The 20,854-nt window shown below is 42.3% G+C and overlaps 3 protein-coding genes across 3 annotated transcripts in view; 1 reads left to right on the plus strand and 2 right to left on the minus strand.

The window, feature by feature from the left end:
* PARVB (parvin beta) overlaps window positions 1–20,854 on the minus strand; it is a 695,786-nt gene that overhangs the window by 505,926 nt on the left and 169,006 nt on the right. The gene's annotated exons all lie outside the window — the stretch shown is intronic.
* Window positions 1–20,854, minus strand: part of SAMM50 (SAMM50 sorting and assembly machinery component) — a 718,434-nt gene that overhangs the window by 337,347 nt on the left and 360,233 nt on the right. The window lies entirely within an intron of this gene.
* Window positions 1–20,854, plus strand: part of EFCAB6 (EF-hand calcium binding domain 6) — a 310,246-nt gene that overhangs the window by 154,444 nt on the left and 134,948 nt on the right. Inside the window, 4 exon segments of the mRNA XM_050805818.1 lie at window positions 840–899; window positions 1,012–1,172; window positions 4,079–4,252; window positions 5,854–6,022. Coding sequence (XP_050661775.1) covers window positions 840–899; window positions 1,012–1,172; window positions 4,079–4,252; window positions 5,854–6,022 — 564 coding nt within the window.

Consider the following 20,854-nt stretch of genomic DNA (forward strand, 5'->3'; position numbering starts at 1 on the left):
GCTAAATTATCATATTGTCAAATAGTATCCAAATGTATCTTGAGACAAAAATACTTTCCAGAAAGTTAGATCAATTTACACTCCCACCATTTCTGAAACCCCCACCTGTGCAGGCAGTTTGCTTACTTTTGCGTTTTCACCATTCTGGTAGGCAAAAATGTCATCTCGTTATTCTACTTAGCATTTATTTCATTTCTAGGTGATGGGTTTTTTCGTGTTTATTGTAGTTTTCTTTAAGTGAAAATTAAATGCTATTTTTTTAACTTTTATTTTAAGTTCAGGGGTACAAGTGTGGGTTTGTTACACAGGTAAAGTTGTGTCATGGGGGTTTATTGTACAGATTATTTCATCACCCAGGTATTAAGCCTAGTATTCATTAGTTATTATATTTTTCCTGATCCTCTCTCTCCTCCCAACCTCCATCCTCATTCTCCTGAGGGTGAAAATTCTCTTATTCTCCAATAGGCCCCAGCGTGCATTGTTCTCCTCTATGTGTCCATGTGTTCTCATCATTTAGCTCCCACTTATAAGTGAGAACATGTGGTATTTGGTTTTCTCTTGCTGTGTTAGCTTGCTAAGGATAATGGCCTCCACTCCATCCATGTCCCTGCAAAAGACTTGATCTCTTTCTTTTTTATGGCTGCATAGTATTTCAAGTTAAGTGTTATAGTCTTTACTTTCAGATGGGCATTAGAGTGCAAGCTCCATTGTTCAAGGTCTCAACACTAATGGCTAATTAGGGACAGAGCTAGGATTCAAGTCCAGGTCCATCTGCCTCCAGTGCTCCTAATGACTGTCATGAGTGGTATTTATTTATATATCTTCTCTTTCCCAATTAGATGAGAAAAGCATCTCCCTGTACAGATACTAAGACACCTTTCCTTCTGGCCTGGGATTCAGTAAGTAACACGTGCCTTCTTTCTGCAGATGCCTTCCTATGTGGTTTGAGGTTACTGTTACAAAAGGTTACAGATGTACAGCTTAGGAAATGTGTTTGTTCTTTAATGTTAGGTGGAAGAAATTGTTCATGATACAATTACTAGGAACCTACATGCTTTTTATAATATGCTACGGGCATATGACCTTGGAGACACAGGGCTCATTGGCCGAAATAATTTCAAGAAAATCTTGCACGTCTTCTGCCCATTTTTAACGAATGCACATTTCATAAAGTAAGTTTTTGGTAACAAAATTAATTCGTGTCATGTTTTTCATAAGGCCTGTTCCATAATTCTAAACCTTTTCTGTGTGTTTTTGAAATATTAATAGGTAATATTGATAATAACTGCTATTTACTGAATCCTTGCTAAGCACTGGACATCGCTTAAGAGTTTGATATGCCTTATATGATATAGTCCTTATCACAGCCACGTAAGGTAGCTAACATTATTCCTTTCTACGGACAAAGAAACTGAGGTCTGGAGAAGTTAAATACTCACTCCAACTTGCACAGCTGGTGAGTTGTGAGGCCTGGGTTCCCTCCTGGGGCTCTATGATTCCTGAGCTCTCTTTTTTCTTCTTTTCTTGCAAGCAAATATCTTTCCTTTATTTTTTAGTAATATCTTGTAAAGTATTGTTCAAGATGCAAAGATTTCATCTCAGCTCTTGTGGAATGGAGACATTTTGTGTGTGCGAGTTGCAACAGTGAAATATGCTGCCTTCTGATAGAGCAAGAGCTTCGTGTACTTTTAAAACCACAATGATCAAATATTGATAACCGAGCAATATAATGATACATAGTCAACTCATGGAGAAACCCCGTCTCTACCAAAAATACAAACTTAAGCTGGGTGTAGTGGCACATGCCTGTAATGCTACCTGGGAGGCTGAGGCAGGAGAATCGCTTGAACCCGGGAGGCAAAGGTTGCAGTGAGCCGAGATTGCCCCATTGCACTCCAGCCTGGGCAGCTGGAGCAAAACTCCGTCTGAAAACAAAACAAAACAAAAACAAAAGTCAACCAACCAAACAAACAAAAAACCATTTTGCAGTCCCATTACCATCTGCATGGTTCCCAGGCCCTCCATGAGCCTCTCACCTCTCAGGGGCTGAGACTGTGCAGCCAGGTTGCCTAGGTTGAATTAGTTCCAAACCTGGGCGAGTGACTTAACCTCTTCAAGTCTCTGTTTCTTCATCCAGATATTTCTTACTAGAGTTGTGATAAGGATCAAATGAGATCTTACACACAAAGCCTTACTACCTCAGGGCCAAGCATATAGTGAGGCCTCAGCCAGTGTTTGCTGCTGCCGCTGCTGCTGGTCTCAGCTCCAGCTATGCTGACCTGCTTTCCACTCCTTGAAAACTCTGGGCCCTGTCTTGCCTCTGGACTTTTAGACCGTCTTTCCCTCTGTTCCAAATGAACAGTCTCTCCCAGCTGATCGAAGTTCAGTAAGGTAGGCGTTGTTCTGGTTTGTTCACAGTTGTGGCAACAGTAGTTAGCACAGTGCTTCATACATAGCCACATGAATATTTATGGGAGCGATTATGATACTAGTGAGCACTTATTGAGCAAAGTGTGGCTTCAGAGCTCATGCTCAGCTCCCAGCTGTATGCAGATCATCATAAGGATACCATAGGACTGTTATTACAGCTGCGATTTATTAAGCACGTATACATAGAGCATATCAGTGCCAGTGCTAACGGCTTTATGTGGATTGTCCCATTGGTCATTGCAGCAGTCCTTGGTACTTTTATTATCTGCATTTCACGGATAAGGAAACTGAGGCACAGCAAGGGTAGGGAATGTGCCCCAGGTCAGTGGTTCTCAGCACTTTTGGTCTCGGGACACTTTTATACTCTGAAGAATTATCGAGGACCTCAAAGGCTGTTTCTCTTATGGAGTATGTCCTTATATACCATATCAGAAATTAAAACGGAGACATTTTTAAAGTGTCATTGCAGAAAGAAGTGTACTTCCTTGCTGTGCTTTCATATAGGCTCAAGGAAAACTTGGAATTTCGAAATAGTGGTTTGTTGGACAATAATGAGGTTACAGCAGTTATAGCAAGTGTAACTGAAGGTCTCTAGTAGAGAGCCGGGTAGAAAGGCTATAAAGAAACTGAGTTAATCACTGAAAACCTACTCCTAGTTCCTCATTTACACCCTAAGCCTACAACCTTAAAAATGTTAGAAAACACAGCCTACACAAGAATACATTTTATTTGTGGTCTGAGTGAGGACATGATCACACATGTTGCCTCTGATGGACTTGACTCTATATGCATAGAAGAATTGAGTGAAAAAGGCAAATCACACCTCAGTGTTAATAGAAAAGTAGTTCTAGCCTCACTGATGCTCTGGAAGTGTCCTCAGACCACACTTTGGGAGCCCCTGCCTTCAGTCATATAATTTTTTATAATTCTTTTTTTACATTTACTATATCTGCATTGCAGTATACTTTATATACAATACGCTGCACACATTTAAATGATACAATGTGATGAAATTCATCATATGTCAATATCCATAAAATCATCACAAGATGTCAATCACGATATCAAATATTTTCACCCCAAAAATCTTCTATATGCCCTTTAGCAATTCATCATCACTCCCTCCTCCCACCTCCATGAAAACACTGATCTGCTGTCTTTCATGATAGATTACTTTGTGTTTTCTAGGACTTTATGTAAATGGAAGCACACAAGATATTCTCTTTTTTGTCTGGCTTTATTCACTAAGCATAACAATTTTGTGATTCATTCATTTTGTTTTATATATACCAACAGTTCTTTCCTTTTCACTGCTGAGTAGTATTCCATTGAATGGGTTTACCATAGTTTGTATATACATTCATCTCTTGATAGGTATATGGTTTGTTTCTAGTTTCTGACTGTTACCAATAAAGCTGTATATGTACTGTTTGGTTGTTACAAATAAAGCTGTATATATTTGTGTAGACACACATTTTCATTTCTCTTTGGTAAATGCCTAAGAATAGAGTGGTTGTACCGTTTTACATTCCCACCAGCAGTGGATGAAAGTTGTAGTTACTTGCATCTTCACCAACACTTGGCAGGGTCATTCTTTTCCATTTTAGTTACTCTACTGAGTGTGTTTTAATTATTCTTTAAAATTCAGACTCTGCAGTAAGATCCAGGACATTGGTTCAGGAAGAATCCTTTACAAGAAACTTTTGGCGCACATGGGAATTGATGGCCCACCCACTGTCTCTCCAGTTCATGTTCCCAAGGATCAGCTGTTAAGTGAACATTTACGAAAAGATGAACAGCAGCCGCCAGATCTTTCCGAGAGGTAAAATTAAGCACAATGAATGCACATATCAAAACCACAGTGTCTGTCATGGAATAGGTTTTTAGTAACTATTTGTTGACTGAGTATTTTAATATTCCATCTTATAAATAAGAAAGATGGCACACTAGAAAGACAGTGATTCGAGTCAGGGAATTTTAGAGCAAGCAGAGATCTTAGGAATTATTGAATTTACCTTTTAAATTTAGAAATGAAAACACTGATGTCTGAGAGGTTTGGGGACTTGGCTCACAAACTTAGTGACTGGCCTGGGTCAAGAATCCGGGACTCCTGACTCCCAGAGACAATCTGTAGCTTCTCTATTACATACCTGCATTCACATTTACTCTCTTCCAGAAGCTTAGATTCCTTACCACCATTTAATATTTATTACAACACACATCCATTAAACCAGTTAACATTTTTTAATATGAATGATAGAATGATTAAAATGATTTCCAAATTGAATTGTAACAATAAAACATACTTAGTAAATCTATAAAAAATTAGCCTGATGAATATTCTAACTCTTCTTCCTTTTAAAAATATAGGTTTAGTTTAATGAAAAGACATTATTTTAACTTGCTCATTCATAGCTTATAATAAATTCACAATGAAAGGTAAAATGTAGAACTATTCAGCAGACTTCACTTTGTCATAGCCCTTTTAAAAAGTTCTTAAGTAAAGAGCAATGGGAGTATTTTAATGATATGCTAATTACATTTGAATACCTGGGCTTTTCAGTAGTAGCAGCTTTATAAATGGGCATAAAGATGGTATTTTAAGAGACAGGTTAAATATTCCATGATAAGATATGTCTGCTTCCTAAAACTGGTGAAAGAAGCAATGGCAATGAAACATTTCATAAAATGTAGCTTTCCCGGAGAGCTCTTAAAAATCAAGAGATGCAGCAGGAAAGGAATAGAAGTCCATTCTCCATGACTGTCTCAGAGCTTTTTTTTCCCCAAAAATATGGGACCCAAGAGACTTCCAGAGAGCTGAGGAAATCACTGTCCTACAAACACCCACGCCCACACGCTCAGACACATCCACTCTGACACTCACAGAACAGCACATTCAATTTGTATTTTATAAATCAAATTGACTTATGGAGTAACTGTGGACTTCCCTTCATTTCCATGGATGTTTGATGACTTTCTTGATCTAGTTACCACAAAACGGCCTATTTCTTTCATTTAAAGCTTTCTAATGGGCTCTGACTTTAAATTTTTCCACTTCAAAAACAATATCCTTTTTCAACCCTGTGTGCCCAGTCACATGCCACCTTTGGCCAGCTCAAAGCATAATTGAAAATCTCTAGGACAATAATATTGTCTCCCTTCAAGTCCCCCTGCCCCCAGCCTGCCACTGTATATGGGCTTTCACTTGGACACTGTGCTGGGGACCTCCAGTTCTGGCCCTGGAACCTACCAGCCAGGGGAGGGTAAGAAGCCCCTGAGTCACTCCACCCTTCCCAGCTAGTGAACCGAGGATGGGAAACCTTCTTACTGTCACGGGTTACATGGAAATGGGTGAAGTCTGGAGGAAGCACCCTGCCTGTGTCCGTTGGGACACCAGGTCTAAATGCCTGCTTGTGATTTTAGAACCAAGCCCACGGAGAATAAAACCACCCAGATCAAGAAGATGACCACAGAAGAAGTGATTGAAAAATTCAAAAACTGTATACAGCAGCAGGACCCAGAATTCAAAAAACGATTTCTTGACTTCAGCAAGGAGCCTAATGGAAAAATTAATGTGCGTGACTTTAAGAAGGTAGGAGAATGGATTTCTCTTCGTTTCCTTCCTGCAAAAGTTCAGTTGTTTTCTTATACTAACATACTTTAAAGGACAATGGCTTATCCCAGGATGCAGCAGATCCATTTCTAGGCATCTTTCAACAATTTAAAAGGATTTTTTTTTTTTTTGGCCAAAAAATTGTCATTGGCACATTTCTTAGAGAATACTTTCAATATGGATGTGGCCAGCCTTTGATATTTACACTTTTACATATCGGAAGCATTTATTGACGTGGTTTGGCTCTCTGCTCCATGCCTGGCACTGGGCATCATGGGGCAGCCTGTGGGTGGGAGTACAAAGCCACTCTGGCCCCCGCCTGCCAGTGGAGAGTTCCCAGTCACAGAGCTGTGGTTTGTTCCTCTAGAATGAAAAAAAAAAAAAAAACAATCTGGCAGTGAAATATGGGAAACTCAGAGTGCTGATTTGCATGTGCTTATGGGAACTGGTGAGTTTCTGCCAGAAAGGGCTCAGCTTGAAGGGTTCTGCATAGACTTCTCAGGAATTAATTTAAATGATTGCTTAAAATTCCTATTACGATCCCTCTAGCTAATCATCCTCAGCTATTTTTAAGGAAAGCATTTCAGTTAATATGTAGCAGTGTCCATGTGGACAAATTTAGAAGAAGGCAATGAAATATATTTCCAAGAAGAGAATAATTACATTAGTGGCCCCTTTATCCGGTGTCTGCCCCACTGCCGGGCATAGGAATGGGCTCTTTATGGATCTTATTTCTAAGCCTCCAGAATGCAGCATCACGGAGGAGCATGGACTGGAGGAGGGAGCAGGGCTACAGGCACAGAAATGGCATAGGTACTATTGAAATAGTCTAGACCCTCTCCCCTCCTCAGCCAGAACAAGACAAGACGTGGAGGGTCTTTTGTTGTCTGAGCATATGGGAAGAGCCAGGAGAATAGATTCAAGAAAGACTCAGGAATAAGGGGTTGAGGATAGGAAATGAGGGATACGGCATAAGACATAAGGGAATAGGCCAGGTGCGGTGGCTCACGCCTGTAATCCCAGAACTTTGGGAGGCCGAGGCAGGTGGATCACTTGAGGTCAGTAGTTTAAGACCAGTCTGGTCAACTTGGCAAAACCCAATCTCTACTAAAAATACAAAAATTAGCCGGATATGGTGGTACGTGCCTGTAATCCCAGCTACTCGGGAGGCTGAGGCAGAAGAATTGCTGGAACCCAGGAGGTGGAAGTTGCATTGAGCTGAGATCACGCCATAGGTGACAGAGCAGGACTACTCAGTCTCAAAAAAAAAAAAAAAAAAAAAAAAAAAAAAAAAAAAAAAAAAGAAGGGAATAAGGGAGAGGAAATGTTTAAAGACATTCCCAGATTTCTGGCTTGGGGACCAGGTGGCCGGTAACCAGTCATTGATGATTTTGGTGAGAGCAGTTTCGATGGAGTGAGTGGTAGCCGTGGAGCTGAATTTCAGGGGCTGAAAACTGAATAAGGGCCAATCTGACTCCCTCCATCCCTGCCTATGTGGGGCCCTTTGTCCTCGACTGTATTTCACCCTGAGCTATGTGGCACGGGTCCTTGCCCATAATGCATAATGATCTTGAACTCTCACAATGCTCTGCATTCTTGATTCTTAAACTCAGTTCACAAATTCACAGGAAACTAAGAATCCCTAGTCTGCCCCTGGTTTTTCAGAGTGGAAAGTGACTATCTTAGAGAAGTGTCAGTAGATGGTGGGAAGGCAGGGACTAACACCCATGACCTGAGTCCAACAGCAGCTTCTTACCTGGCCCATCCTTCTGTCACCTGAGAACAACTTTGGGTCATCAGCTCAGTTGCAGGTTCTTCTGGCTTCCGGTTGTACCTGCCGTTAATAAACCAGCATCTCCTGAGTTCATGTCCCAGAGCAACTCCTGAATGTCAGTCTCATGCACCTACCTGCCTACCTGCCTTCTCCATGTGGGCACAGCCAAAGAGGGGCTGCTCTGCCTACATCCTTCCTACTCTCAGTCAAAAACAACAACCTTTTTTTCCCCAGTTGCTCAGGCCTAAAATCTAGTCGTCTTTACTGAGTCTCTTCTTCCTCTTGTATCCACATCCAGTTCACCAACAAAGCCTGTTGGCTCCCTTCCAGATAGTTCCAGAATAGATGACCCCGCTCCACTTCTTCCCCCAGCATCTCCCATGTGATTATCACAGCAGCCCCTTCACTGCCTCCCTGCTTCCACCATGGCCATGCCACAGTTCATTATCAACCCAGCAGCCAGAGCGACCCCTCACTGGAGCCCACCGAGGGCTCCTCAAACACAAACCAGGCCCCGAGACTGGCCTAGGAAACCCTGCGTGGTCCATCTGTCTCCCTGACCTCAGCTCTGGTCACCCTCCCCTTGCTCAAGAAACTCCAGCCACATCAGCGTCCTCTCCCCTCAGACATAGGCTGGCTCTTGCTCAGCACCGGCCATGCCCTTTACCAGGATCCTGGCTCCTTGGGTAACTGCATGGCTCTCCCCTCGCCTCCTTCAAGTCTCTGTTCAACTGCTCTTCCTCCACCAAGGTGACCCTGACATTCCCATTGCAAATACAGCCCACCCTCCTCGCCTTCACCTCCTCCATCCTGCTTCCTGTCCACAGCACCTGTGTTGTGTGTTGCACGGCACTCACCACGTCTTTCATTTGTTTCTGCATTCTGTCTGTTTGCTTGCCCTCCCCTATTATAAAATATCCTCCAAAGGTGGACATTTGATCTCTTTTGTGTAGTGATGCTCCCCATGTGCTTTGCGCCTAGTAGGGCCCAGCGAGCATGTATTGAATGAATGAATGTGAAGAGTACCTGGCATCCCCAGTGCAGTCCTAAATGAATGCCACCCTGAGGACTGATGGACGTGGGCATTCCCGGATGTGAAGCTGGTTCCTACACCTGTCTGGGCCAGTGGCCTCCAACCCCCATGCTCTTCTCTGCTCCGTGAATTACTCTGGGTGCTAGCCGACCCCAAAGGTCAACTCACTGAACAGCTGCCCTGCTGCGGGCTCTATGGCGGCAACCAGCATGCTCCTACCCCTTTCTCTTGCCTATCTGCAGGCTTCTCAGAGACCTCCCTGCTGCCTGAAGACATGTCCACAGGGAAGAGAAAGGAAAAGTAGAAACCCAACAAGGACTTTGCCGTAGTCAGTTTGGGCAGCTTTAACAAAGTACCCTGGACTCAGTGGCTTGCAGATAATGGAAATTTCTCTCTCACAATTCCGGAGGCTGGAAGTGCCAGCATGCTGGGGCTCTGGCAACGGCCCTCTTCTGGGTGGTACACTGCAGACTTCTCATGGCAGCAAGAGGGCAAGAGAGCTCTCTGGGATCTCTTTGATATGGGCTCTAATCCCATTCACGTTGGAAGTTAGTGTCTAAACATATGAATCTGGGGGAGACACAAACATTCAGTCCATAACAAACTGCTATGTTGTGTTTTATCATGAAAAGTAACAATCAATTTGCTGTGAACACAGCGAGATCAGGTTGCACTGGTTTTCCTCCTAGTGATTTGTTTGGTTTAACCTTTGGGAAAGTCCTCTTGTGACCATCTTTAAAGATCAAGAACGGTGGGGTGATTTTCAACAGTCAGACTTCTGTGGGCCTGGGTTTGAACTTCATAAGCTATAAAGCATTATGTAAATATAAATTGTCATGATTACTGGCAGAGATTGTTTATAGATCAGGGTAAATGGCTTTCTTCTATTACTGATGAAATCAAAGCTAGAAATATCATGGGCTTATACGGTAGAAAGAAAGGATTTAGGTTAGACCGGATATAAGGCTTCCAGATGACAAAGGCTTGGGAATGTTGAATTTCAGTGGTGTGGAAGCCTTTGAACTTGACTTCTCAAGAGAGCTTTAAGTATAATGGACAATAGTAGTTTTGTAATGGCAATAATAGCAATAGTAATTACGATGATGACGATCGTCACTGCTGGAATGATAATGATGATGGTGATGTGATAGCTGCACCTACCATGGACTGAGCCCCTCCAATATTCAGGCATGTGGAATTTGCTTTACTTATGTTATTTCTTCTCCTCACAGGAAGCCTGTAGGCATAGAGTATACACATTTCACAAACAAGGAGACCAAAGCTTAGGACCTGTGATACTGGCTCAGTGTTGTTCAGGTGTTAAGCTGTTCAAGAACTTGGACTTGAATTCTTGTCTGTCTGTGTCAGACCCAGACCCTTGCTGGGTGTAATGTGGGCCTGGCAGGTGTGAGATAGGCTTGCTGGATGTGAAGAGGCTTGCAGGATGTACCGCAGGCTTGCTGCATGTAGTAGAGGCTTACCGGGTGTAATTCTGGCATAATTCTGGCTTGCTGGGTAGACTGGGTTTGCTGAGTAATTGACGGCCATGTGTTTCAAGGTAGTATCTGGCCTCAGAGTTTAGTGAGAAGGGCATTACTTTTAATAACAATGCTTTTTAATTCTTCCTGTCCTTTTGGTCACGGATATACAGTATTCTTGCCTTCTTCTTCCCCCACATCTTGTGTGTAACCCCAATTAGTATACCAAATGGTTGTGAAGGTTTGTCCCTGGGGAAGTGGGAGTGAAGGTCTATGACACAAACTTCAGGTTTCTTGCCTGAGCATGCGTGTTGTTGTTCATCATTTAAACAGAGGCTGCATTTAGATGTGGGCTGGTAACCTCATACTGTAAATTAGAAGTGCTAGTTTATTCCCACCAGCCATCTCCTTCCCTGTGCCATGGCAGAGGGTGGCTGCCTACCCCAGATCAATGAGGGAGAATGGCAGAAATAGAGTCTGCAGGTGGGTGGGGCCCTGTGGGTCCCCAGATCCAAGTCCCTGCATTGTTGCTGCTGAGATCACTGTCATAAATCCTTACCACTGTGGCCAGAAATATTTTGTCTACTCTATAAATTATTATTATTATTATTATTATTATTATTTTGAGATGGAGTCTCACTCTGTCACCCAGACTGGAGTGCAGTGGCGCGATCTCGGCTCACTGCAACCTCTGCCTCCAGGGTTCAAGCAATTCTTCTATCTCAGCCTCCTGAATAGCTGGGGCTACAGGCACCTGGCTAATTTTTATATTTTTAGTAGAGACAGGTTTTCACCATATTGGCTAACCACGCCTGGCTAATTTTTGTATTTTTAGTAGAGACTGGCTTTCACCATATTGGTCAGGCTGGTCTTGAACTCCTGACCTCAGGTGATCCACCCGCCGTGGCCTCCCAGAGTGCTGGGATTACAGGCATGCCACTTATGAGATCACTGTCATAAGTCCTTACCACTGTGGCCAGAAATATTTTGTCTACTCTATAAATTATAATTATTATTATTATTATTATTATTATTATTTTGAGATGGAGTCTCACTCTGTCACCCAGACTGGAGTGCAGTGGCGCCAACTCTATCAACTATATTTATTAACTATCAATAAGAATTTGTCTTCTCCCCTCTTTCCTGTTTAATATAAGACATAGCAGAGCTTCTGATTCATGTGAATTACCGGGACAGCATGCTGAATGGATGCATGCCTCCTGGCGGAGGCAGAACTCACTCAGGGTGAATGAATGCCATTCATTGGTATGAATGGCATTTTTCCATGGTTGGATGTGTGATGTCTACTGTGAGGAGGGGAAGGAGAAGGGCGCTATTCTTTCTGGAACTGTCTAGACCTGTTCTGGGTAGTTGGAAGCATTTCTCACAGCAACCCTGTGATGCAGATTCCCTCTCCCAGGAAATCCTGCCTCCGTTTGTTGCTCTGACCGTTCAACTCATGGTCTGTCCTTTGACACTTAACATAACAATGTTCTGAACTTCTCCACCAAAGAAAATGGCCCTCTTTGACTTTTGCATTTTATTTATTTATTTATTTATTTATTTATTTATTTATTTATTTATTCAGAGGCAGGATCTCACTTTGTCACCCAGGCTGGAGTGCAATGGTGTGATCATGCTCATGGCAGCCTCAATCTCCTAGGCTGAAGTGATCCTCCCACTTCAGCCTCCCAAGTAGCTGGAACGACAGGTGCACGCCACCAGGCCTGAATAATTTTTTAAAAAATTATTGTGAAGATGAGGTCTCACTATGTTGCCCCAGCCACTCTTGAATTCCCGGGCTCAAGAGATCCTCCTATATTGGCTTCCCAAAGTGCTGGGGTTACAGATGTGAGCCACTGTGCCCAGTGGACTCTTGTAGATTTTTAAGTGTCATTTTATGTAAATAGCAAGTCAAGAACTGGTGAAGTCAGCAAAAAACTTTAGGGTGATCTGGAGCCTTTATATTCTTTCTCTGAATCGTTTCTCTTCCCCTCTCCCTTTTCTTCATATGCTGAATTAGCAGAAAGCCCACAAAACAGTGGTTTAAATAAGAGAGGTGGTTATTTTTGTCTCTGAGAACAGGAGTCCAGATATTGCTGCTACAGGGCCAGTGCAGCATGTCATCAGACACCCTGGTTGCTTTTAGCTTTCCACAGCTCCAGGTACATCTTCATGCATGCAGGCTAGCTGCCAGAGCACCAGCCACTCCAGATGTCTCGGGCACAAAGATGGGGAGGCGTGAAGGGCAAGGCGCTTGAGCCAGCCAGCTCTTCCTTTTTTAAAAGTTCTTTCTTAGATACTCCTCCCAGAAGTTTCCACTCACATTTTATTGACCAAGACTGTGTTATGTGGCCATACCGATCTATAAGGAGGGTTGCAAATATATATATATATATATATAATTATAAATATATAATTTTATAAATACATAAATATGTATACTTATTTTGTATCTATATACAAAAATTGGGGGCTGGGTGTATTAGTATAGAAAAAGCAAGGTTGTGTTCCTATGGGAGAAGGAGAAAATACATATCAGGTAGGCAAATGTGACTGTCTGCCACCCTTTCTCTCAGTAGGCATTTTGAGGGTGCCTGTTGTACACTTAGCATGGCACCAGGCACATGGGGAATAGGGATGTAGTGGAAGGTGCAGTTTCTGACACCAGGGGAAATGATTTTGTTGCTTTGGGCCAGTGGCCCACGGGGAACATAAGATGACAAAATACCCAAGGACACATGAGCTAAGATTAGTCTAATTGAGTCATTAGACTAATTGAGCTATACAATCTATCAGGAATTTGAGGGCAGCTTTATCATCCCAGCTTCTTGTAATTGGCTGTGTCTGATTTCTTCATTCTCTGTGAACATATTGGACATTGTTCAGCTCACTGTTGTTCTTAGTACCACCTCTGGAGACCCCATCTTGGCCTCTGGAGACAGACGTGGAACTGCAGAGCTCATCAGCAAGCTGGCTTAGGGCCCCTGAGACATGCAGTAGGGAGCCGGAGTCTGGAACAGCCCAACCCTGTGTCCCAGATTTCAGCTCCTTTCTCCTGTGCCTCCTCTGAGGCAGGGACATGTCACCCGGCTTAGCCCGAGATGTGCTTTCCCTCCTCTGTGCAGAGCACTTCCTCCCTTCGGCTGCTGTTGAAACTCATATATCCAGAGAATTTGTCTGCTCTTCACCCACTACCATGAATTCCTCACACATATTCTTTCCCATCTCGGGGACACAGACCCTAATCTAAAACAAGCCCCATGAACACTGTTGGTCATCTCATAGCTCTCAGTGGGATAAGCAAACTAAATGATTATGGTAAGGGAGTGAATTAGATTTATTTATTTATTTATTTATTTATTTATTTATTTATTTATTTATTTTTGAGACAGAGTATCACCCTGTCACCCAGGCTGGAATGCACTGGCATGATCAGGGCTCACTGCAGCCTCGACCTTCCAGGCTCAAGCAATCCTGCCGCCTCAGCCTCCTGAAGAGCTGGGACCACAGGCATGCACCACCACACCTGGATAATTTTTACATTTATTTGTAGAGATGAGGTCTCACTATATTGCCCAGGCTGGTCACAAACACCTGGGCCCAAGTGATCCACCCACCTCAGCCTCTGAAAGTGCTGGGATTACAGGTGTGAGCCGCCATGCCCGGCTGAATTAGATTTTTTTTTAAAGTCAAATATTAAATATTTGTATTCCTCTGGTTGTAAGTCTTTTATTAGGAACATACAACTCTGGTAAATGAAACAGAAACAGCTATTTTAAAAGCTCTTTGTTATGTATCACATCAGTTATGTGAGGGGGAAAAAACACAAAAATAAGGGAATAATAAGAGGGAGAAACAGTAAGAGTCACAGATACACCCACACAGCGCCAGAGACCCAGAGAGAGCGCACAAGAAATCCTTACGGAGTTTTCTCCCACATGTGCTGGATTAGGGGCACCGCAGGCAAGGGCCTCTGACATCACGGATTTTGGCTGCTGTCGGCCCAGCAGGAGTTCCTGAGGCTTGCTGTGAGGCCTAATCAGATTCAGCACATGGAGCAACGGTTCTCCATCCTCGTTCAGGGGCTTAGGAAACACCTAGAGAAACCGGTGGCAGCCTTACATTAGCAAGGGCAGCTGGTGTGTGTGTGGGGAGGAGTGAATGGGTTTAGTTCTTGAGCTTCCTGTTCCAAACAGCCTCCTAATTCTGTGGATATTTTAAGGGGATGACCAGCTTTGTGTTGGAGGTCCCTCATATCTTCAGTTTTGTCAGTCCAAGCCCCACACAACCTTCAGAAGTCATTACTTATTCCTCCATCCTCCGGTAATGCCCTTCCGCCGAGGCCACGGCCAGATTCTCTTGGCATCCAGCTATGCCCGGATGGGCTTTTCTGGTTGTTTTAATTGGGAATGTTTGCTTGCTATAAATTGTGCTATCCTATCCAGAGGCAGATGTCGAGGTCTGTCAGTTTTGTTAGTCTTTTCAAAATCACAACTTTATTTGTGTTGTTATTTTTTTCTGTTGTATATGCGTTTTACCTTTCATTTATTTTGCTGTTATATTGATTATTTTCTTCCGTCTACTTAATTTGAGTTTAGCTTGCTGTTCTTTTTCTAATTTCTTGAAAATTAGAAATTTAGACCATGATTTTCAGCCTTTATTTCTCTAGTATATGAAGTCGTGGCTCTCTATTTCCCTGTAAGTGTTTGAACAGGTTAGCCACATTAATATAGGTTTTGGTATACTGCCTTTTCAATATCATTTCATTCAAAATGTTTTATAATTGTTCTTGTGATTGTTTTCTTTTTCCAATGGTTTATTTTTAAAATGTATTTAATTTCCAAAACAGTTGGGATTTTATATATTTTTTTAAATGATTGATTTTAAAGTTGATTCCATTGTGATCAGAGAATAGATTCTAAAGTCTAAATGACTTCAGTCTATCCTTTGAAATATGCTAAGGTGTGGGTTATGACCTAACATGTATAATCATTTTGGGGGATGGGAGGACAGGGTCTCTCTCTCTGTCGTCCAGACTGGAGTGCAGCAGTGCCATCACAAGTCACTACAGCCTCTGCCTCTGGGGCTCAAGCGATCCTCCCACCTCAGCTGCCTGAGTAGCTGAGACTGCAGGTGCATACCACCATACCTGGCTCATTTTTGTGTTTTTTTGTAGAAACAGGGTTTCCCCATGTTGCCCAGGCTGGTCTTGAACTCCTGGGCTCAAGAGATCCACCTGCCTCCTCCTCCCGAAGTACCAGGATTACAGGTGTGAGCCACCGCGCCTAGCCATCAATTTTGAGAAATGTTTCATAAACATTGGAAAAGAATGTATGTTCTCTGCCACTGGAGGCTCAGTTTCCTACATTCAATCATATGCAGCTTAATGACAGGGATACATTCTGAAAAACACATTGTTAGGTGATTTGGTTGTTGTGCAGATATCCTAGAGTGTAGTTACAACAAACCTAGGTGGTATGACCTCCTACACACCTAAGCTGTGTGGTATAACCTATTGCTCTCAGGCTACAAATCTGTACAGCATGGTATTGTACTGCACAGTGTAGGCCATTGCAATACAATGAGTATTTGTGTATCTAAACATAGAAAAGGTACAGAACAAATATGATATAATCTTATGGCATCACTGTAGTATATGGTCCACTGCTGACCAAAATGCCATTATGTGGTCCATAACAGTATGTCAATTGGGTTCATTTTATTAATTGTGTTCTTCAGAACTTCTATATCATTACCATATTTTTTAAAATTTTTCTTTTCTTTTTTTTTTTCAGACGGAGTTTTGCTCTTGTTGCCCAGGCTGGAGTGCAATGGCCGCGATCTCGGCTCACTACAAACTTCCGCCTCCTGGGTTCAAGTAATTCTCCTGCCTCAGCCTCCGAGTAGCTGGGATTACAGGCATGCGCCACCAAGCGCAGCTAATTTTGTGTTTTTGTAGAGACGGGGTTTCACCATGTTGGTCAGGCCGGTATCAAACTCCTGACCTCAGGTGATCCACCCACCTCGGCCTCCCAAAGTGCTGGGATTACAGGAGTGCACCACCGCACCCAGCCCCTTACCACATTTTTGTGGGCTCACTCTGTTAACTGATGAGTGAAGTGTGTTGAGGTCTTCCATCTGATTGTAGGTTTGTCTAGTGAGATCTTTTATTTATTTCTTCATTCTGTTGACTGTTGAATTATTCACTTAGAAGCTAATTACTGGGTACAAATAAATTTAGAATTGCTAAGACTTTCCATGAATTGTTTCCTTTATCATTATGCCATTTACCTTCAGGCCTATGCCGTCTGGTAATAATGTAGTCACTTTGGCTTTCTTTCAATGAGTGTTCACATGGCATATCCTTTTCTATCCTTTTGCTTTCAAACTATCTGGTTACTTATTGAGAATAAGTCTCTTGTGGGCAGCATATAGCCAGTGAAAAAAAATACAGTGTGATAGTCTGAGTCTTGCACTTGAAGTATTCAGTCCATTCTACACGTATTTAATTATCTATATAGTTGGCTTTATATCTATCATTGTAATGTTTTAAGATTTTTTCTATTTGACCTGGCTGTCTCATGTTTCTTTTTCTGTCCTTTGTTGCCTTCTTTTAGGATTATCCAACTTTTTTTTTTTTTTGAGACAGGGTCTCACTCTGTTGTGTTATTTCATTTTCCTCTCTATTATTTTATGAGTTGTTTCATTCTTATATTAGTCTCACAGAAGCTGCATGAGAGACTGTGACACGCAGCCTATGTTACTGTCGTCAAATATAAATCCTTGTTCGCCACTTCCCTAACAATGCTAGATTTTTAACATACTCCCTTTAGCCCCTCTTCTCTTTTGTGTGATAGTTGTTTTGCATTTTAATTTTACATGTATTTTATTTATTTATTTACTTTTGAGACAGAGTCTTGCTCTGTTGCCCGGGCTGGAGTGCAGCGGCGCAATCTCAGCTCACTGCAACCTCCGCCGCCCAGGTTCAAGCGATTCTCCTGCCTCAGCCTCCTGAGTAACTGGGATTCCAGGTGCCCACCACCACGCCTGGCTAATTTTTTGTATTTTTGTATTTTTAGTAGAGCTTCACTGTGTTGGCCAGGCTGATCTCGAACTCCTGATCTCAGGCGATCCGCCTGGCTCAGCCTCCTGAAGTGCTGAGATTACAGGCGTGAGCCACCACACCTGGTTATATGTATTTTAAATCCCATGAGGCATTATTATTATTTCATATGATAAATAATTTGTCAAATGAATCTATATATTTACTCTTGCTGCTCTTCTTTCCATCTCATATTTTGTGTTTGCACCTGGACTCATTTTTACATTCTGCCTAAAGACCTCCCTTTTGTACTTTTAATGCAAATGTACTGGCAACTAACTCTCCAAGTGTCCCTGGTTTCTTCACGTTTCCTTACCTCTTCCCCTCATGTCCTTTTCCTGTCTAGGATCGTATCTAGGGCGTCACATTCTATTGAGTCTTCACGTCTCCTGAGGCTCCCCTTGGCTGTGAGAGTTTCCTAGACTTGCCTTGTTTTTGATGGCCTCGACAGTTTGAGGATTACTGGTCAGATATTTTGTAGACCATCCCTCAGTTGGGATTTGTGTGATATTTTTCTCATGATTAGACTGGGTAATGTGTTTTTTGAAGGAAGACCACAGAGGCGGGGTGCCCTTCTCATCACATCTTGTCAAGGGCTCCTGCTATTAATACGACTCATCACTGTTGGCGCTGACCCTGTCACTGGCTGAGGTGTGTCACCTGACTTTGTCACCTGGCAGAGGTTTCACTACTGTCAAGTTACTCTTTTTCTCCCCTCTCTCTTCTATACTGGAAAGACTTTCTTCTTTGGAGAAACCCATGATGCACAGCCCTCAGGGAAGGAGTGGGGTGTTATGATGATCCAGGTCTTTCAAGCCACAACAACAGGTGTTCTTTGGAATCCTTTTGCATGGGAGATTTGTCTCTTTTCTTCCACTTACTAACTTATTCAACCATTTGTTCATATTAGTATGGACTCATGCCTCATTATCCTTTAAGATCCTTAATGATTTTTCCCTTTCCCACTTCTGATTGGTAATTTTAAAATATTTTCTCTTTGTTTCTTGACTTGTCTAGCTAGAGGTTTATTACTTTGATTTATCTTTTTCTAAAACAAGCTGTGGTGTCGTTGATTTCCTCCATTGTTTGCCTATATTCTACTTCACTGATTTTTACTCTTATCTTTATTATTTCTGTATTTCTACTTACTTCTACATATTTTGGCTTTAATTTGCCTGAGTTTGAAACACAAGGGGATTTTTTGGGGATATTTGCCTTGAGAACCTGGTGGGACTCCTGGCCTGAAAGTTCATGAAAGTGTGCCCTCCCTTTGCCCCCTTCTCCAAAGACAAGGCTGCTAGAAATCTCCCCCTCTCAAGCGACCTCACACTCAGCCTCCAGCAGTTTGTCAAAATTACCACTTAGGTATCTCTACCAGTTTCTGGTCTCAGTGGCTTCTGCTCCAGGTAAGCTGATCATGGCTGTGATTCTCTGTCTTCATTTCTCTCTTCAGATTTTATGTTTCTCTGATGGTTCTATGAAATGTCATTAATTTGCAGTTTGTCTTTTTTCTTGTTTTAAGGATGGGAGTGATGACTTCCAAGCTGTTTACATGTCAGAGCTGAAAGCAAAAGTCCACCCTTATTTTAAAAAGTATTTTAGCTGGGAAAAACATTCTAGATTGGCAATCATTTTCTTCTGTCACTTTAAAGATACCATTCCAAGGTCTATGTCTTGTATCAGTTTTGTTGATAAATCAACCATATATCTTATTGGGTATAATGTGTCTTTTTTTTTCTCTAGCAGCTCTTAAGATTTTCCTGTGTCTTTGGATTTCAGCAGTTGTATTAGGATGAGTCTCAGTGCAGCTTTCTTTGTGTGAATCCTGCTGGAGTTTGCGGTTCTTCTTGTATCTGTAGGTTAATGTGTTTTTTTAGTTGTGAAACATTCTCAGCCATTGCCTCCTCTTCTGTTGCTTATGCCCATTCTCTCCTCCCTCCCTGGAGTCCAGTCGTTTATGTCAGACCTTTCCAGGATCCCACGTGCCTCTCTCACTCTTTTGTGTAGTTTCCATCCTTTTTCTTTCAGTGCTTCAGTCCCAGTATTTCCCATTGGTCTGCCTTCCAGTTTGTTAATCCCATGTTCTACGTTTTTCAATCTGTGGTTAATTGTACTCATAGAGTTCTTAATTTTAGTGTTATATTTTTCAGTGGTGGGATGGATATTCGTTAAGTTATTTTTAACATATTTCATATCTGTGTTTTTTCTTTTTTGTCTCAATATACTCCTGTATTCTCTTAAACATAGTCATAGCCTTTTTTTCCAGTATTTCCAATATCTGGATCACATGTAGATCTGTTTCTATTGTCTGTTTTTTTCTTTCTGGATATTGGGTCATATGGTTCTGTCTCTTGGAATGCCAGGTAGATTTTTATTGAATATTAGATAGTATTTATTAAGAAAATTAAGAGGCTCTGGATAATAGGTCACCCTCTGCTTTGCTAGGCAGATAGAGTGGGGACTGATAACCTTTGTCCAGTAAGGGACTGGTGGATTTGAGGCTGGATTGAATTTTGGCAAGGCTGTTAGCATTTGTTTTTTTAACTACTCCTGCTCCTAGGGCATAAAACTTCAAAAGTTCTAACTCAGAGCCTGGGTGTATTAGTCCATTTTCACACTGCTGCTGATGAAGACATACCCGAGACTGAACAATTTACAAAAGAAAGAGGCTTAATTGGACTTACAGTTTCACGTGGCTGGGGAAGCCTCACAATCATGGCAGAAGACAAGGAGGAAGAAGTCACATCTTACGTGGATGGTGGCAGGCAAAAAATGAGAGAGCTTGTGCAGGAGAATGCCTCCTTTTAAAACCATCAGATCTCATGTGACTTATTCACTGTCAAGAGAACAGCACAGGAAAGACTTGCACCCGTGATTCAATTACCTCCCACCAGGTCCTTCCCAAAGCACATGGGAATTCAAGATGAGATTTGGGTGGGGACACAGCCAAACCATATCATTCTGCCTCTGACCTCTTCCAAATCTCATGTCCTCACATTTCCAAACCAATCATGCCTTCCCAACAATCCCCCAAAGTCTTAACTCATTTCAGCATTAACTCAAAAGTCCATAGTCCAAAGTCTCATCCAAGACAAGGCAAGTCCCTTCTACCTATGAGCCTGTAAAATCAAAAGCAAGTTAGTTGCTTCCTAGATACAATGGGGTACAGGCATTGGCTAAACACAGCCATTCAAAATGGGAGAAATTGGCCAAGACAAACGGGCTACAGGCCCCATGCAAGTCTGAAATCCAGTGGGGCAGTCAAATCTTAAAGCTCCAAAATGATCTCCTTTGACTCCATGTCTCACATCCAGGTCACACTGATGTGTGAATTCCCATGGAAGAAGTGGGTTCCCATGGTCTTGGGCAGCTCTGTCCCTGTGGCTCTGCAGGATACAGCCTCCCTCCAGGCTGCTTTCAT

This window comes from Macaca thibetana, chromosome 10, assembly GCF_024542745.1.
Source record: "Macaca thibetana thibetana isolate TM-01 chromosome 10, ASM2454274v1, whole genome shotgun sequence".
In the NCBI taxonomy this organism is placed as follows: domain Eukaryota; kingdom Metazoa; phylum Chordata; class Mammalia; order Primates; family Cercopithecidae; genus Macaca; species Macaca thibetana.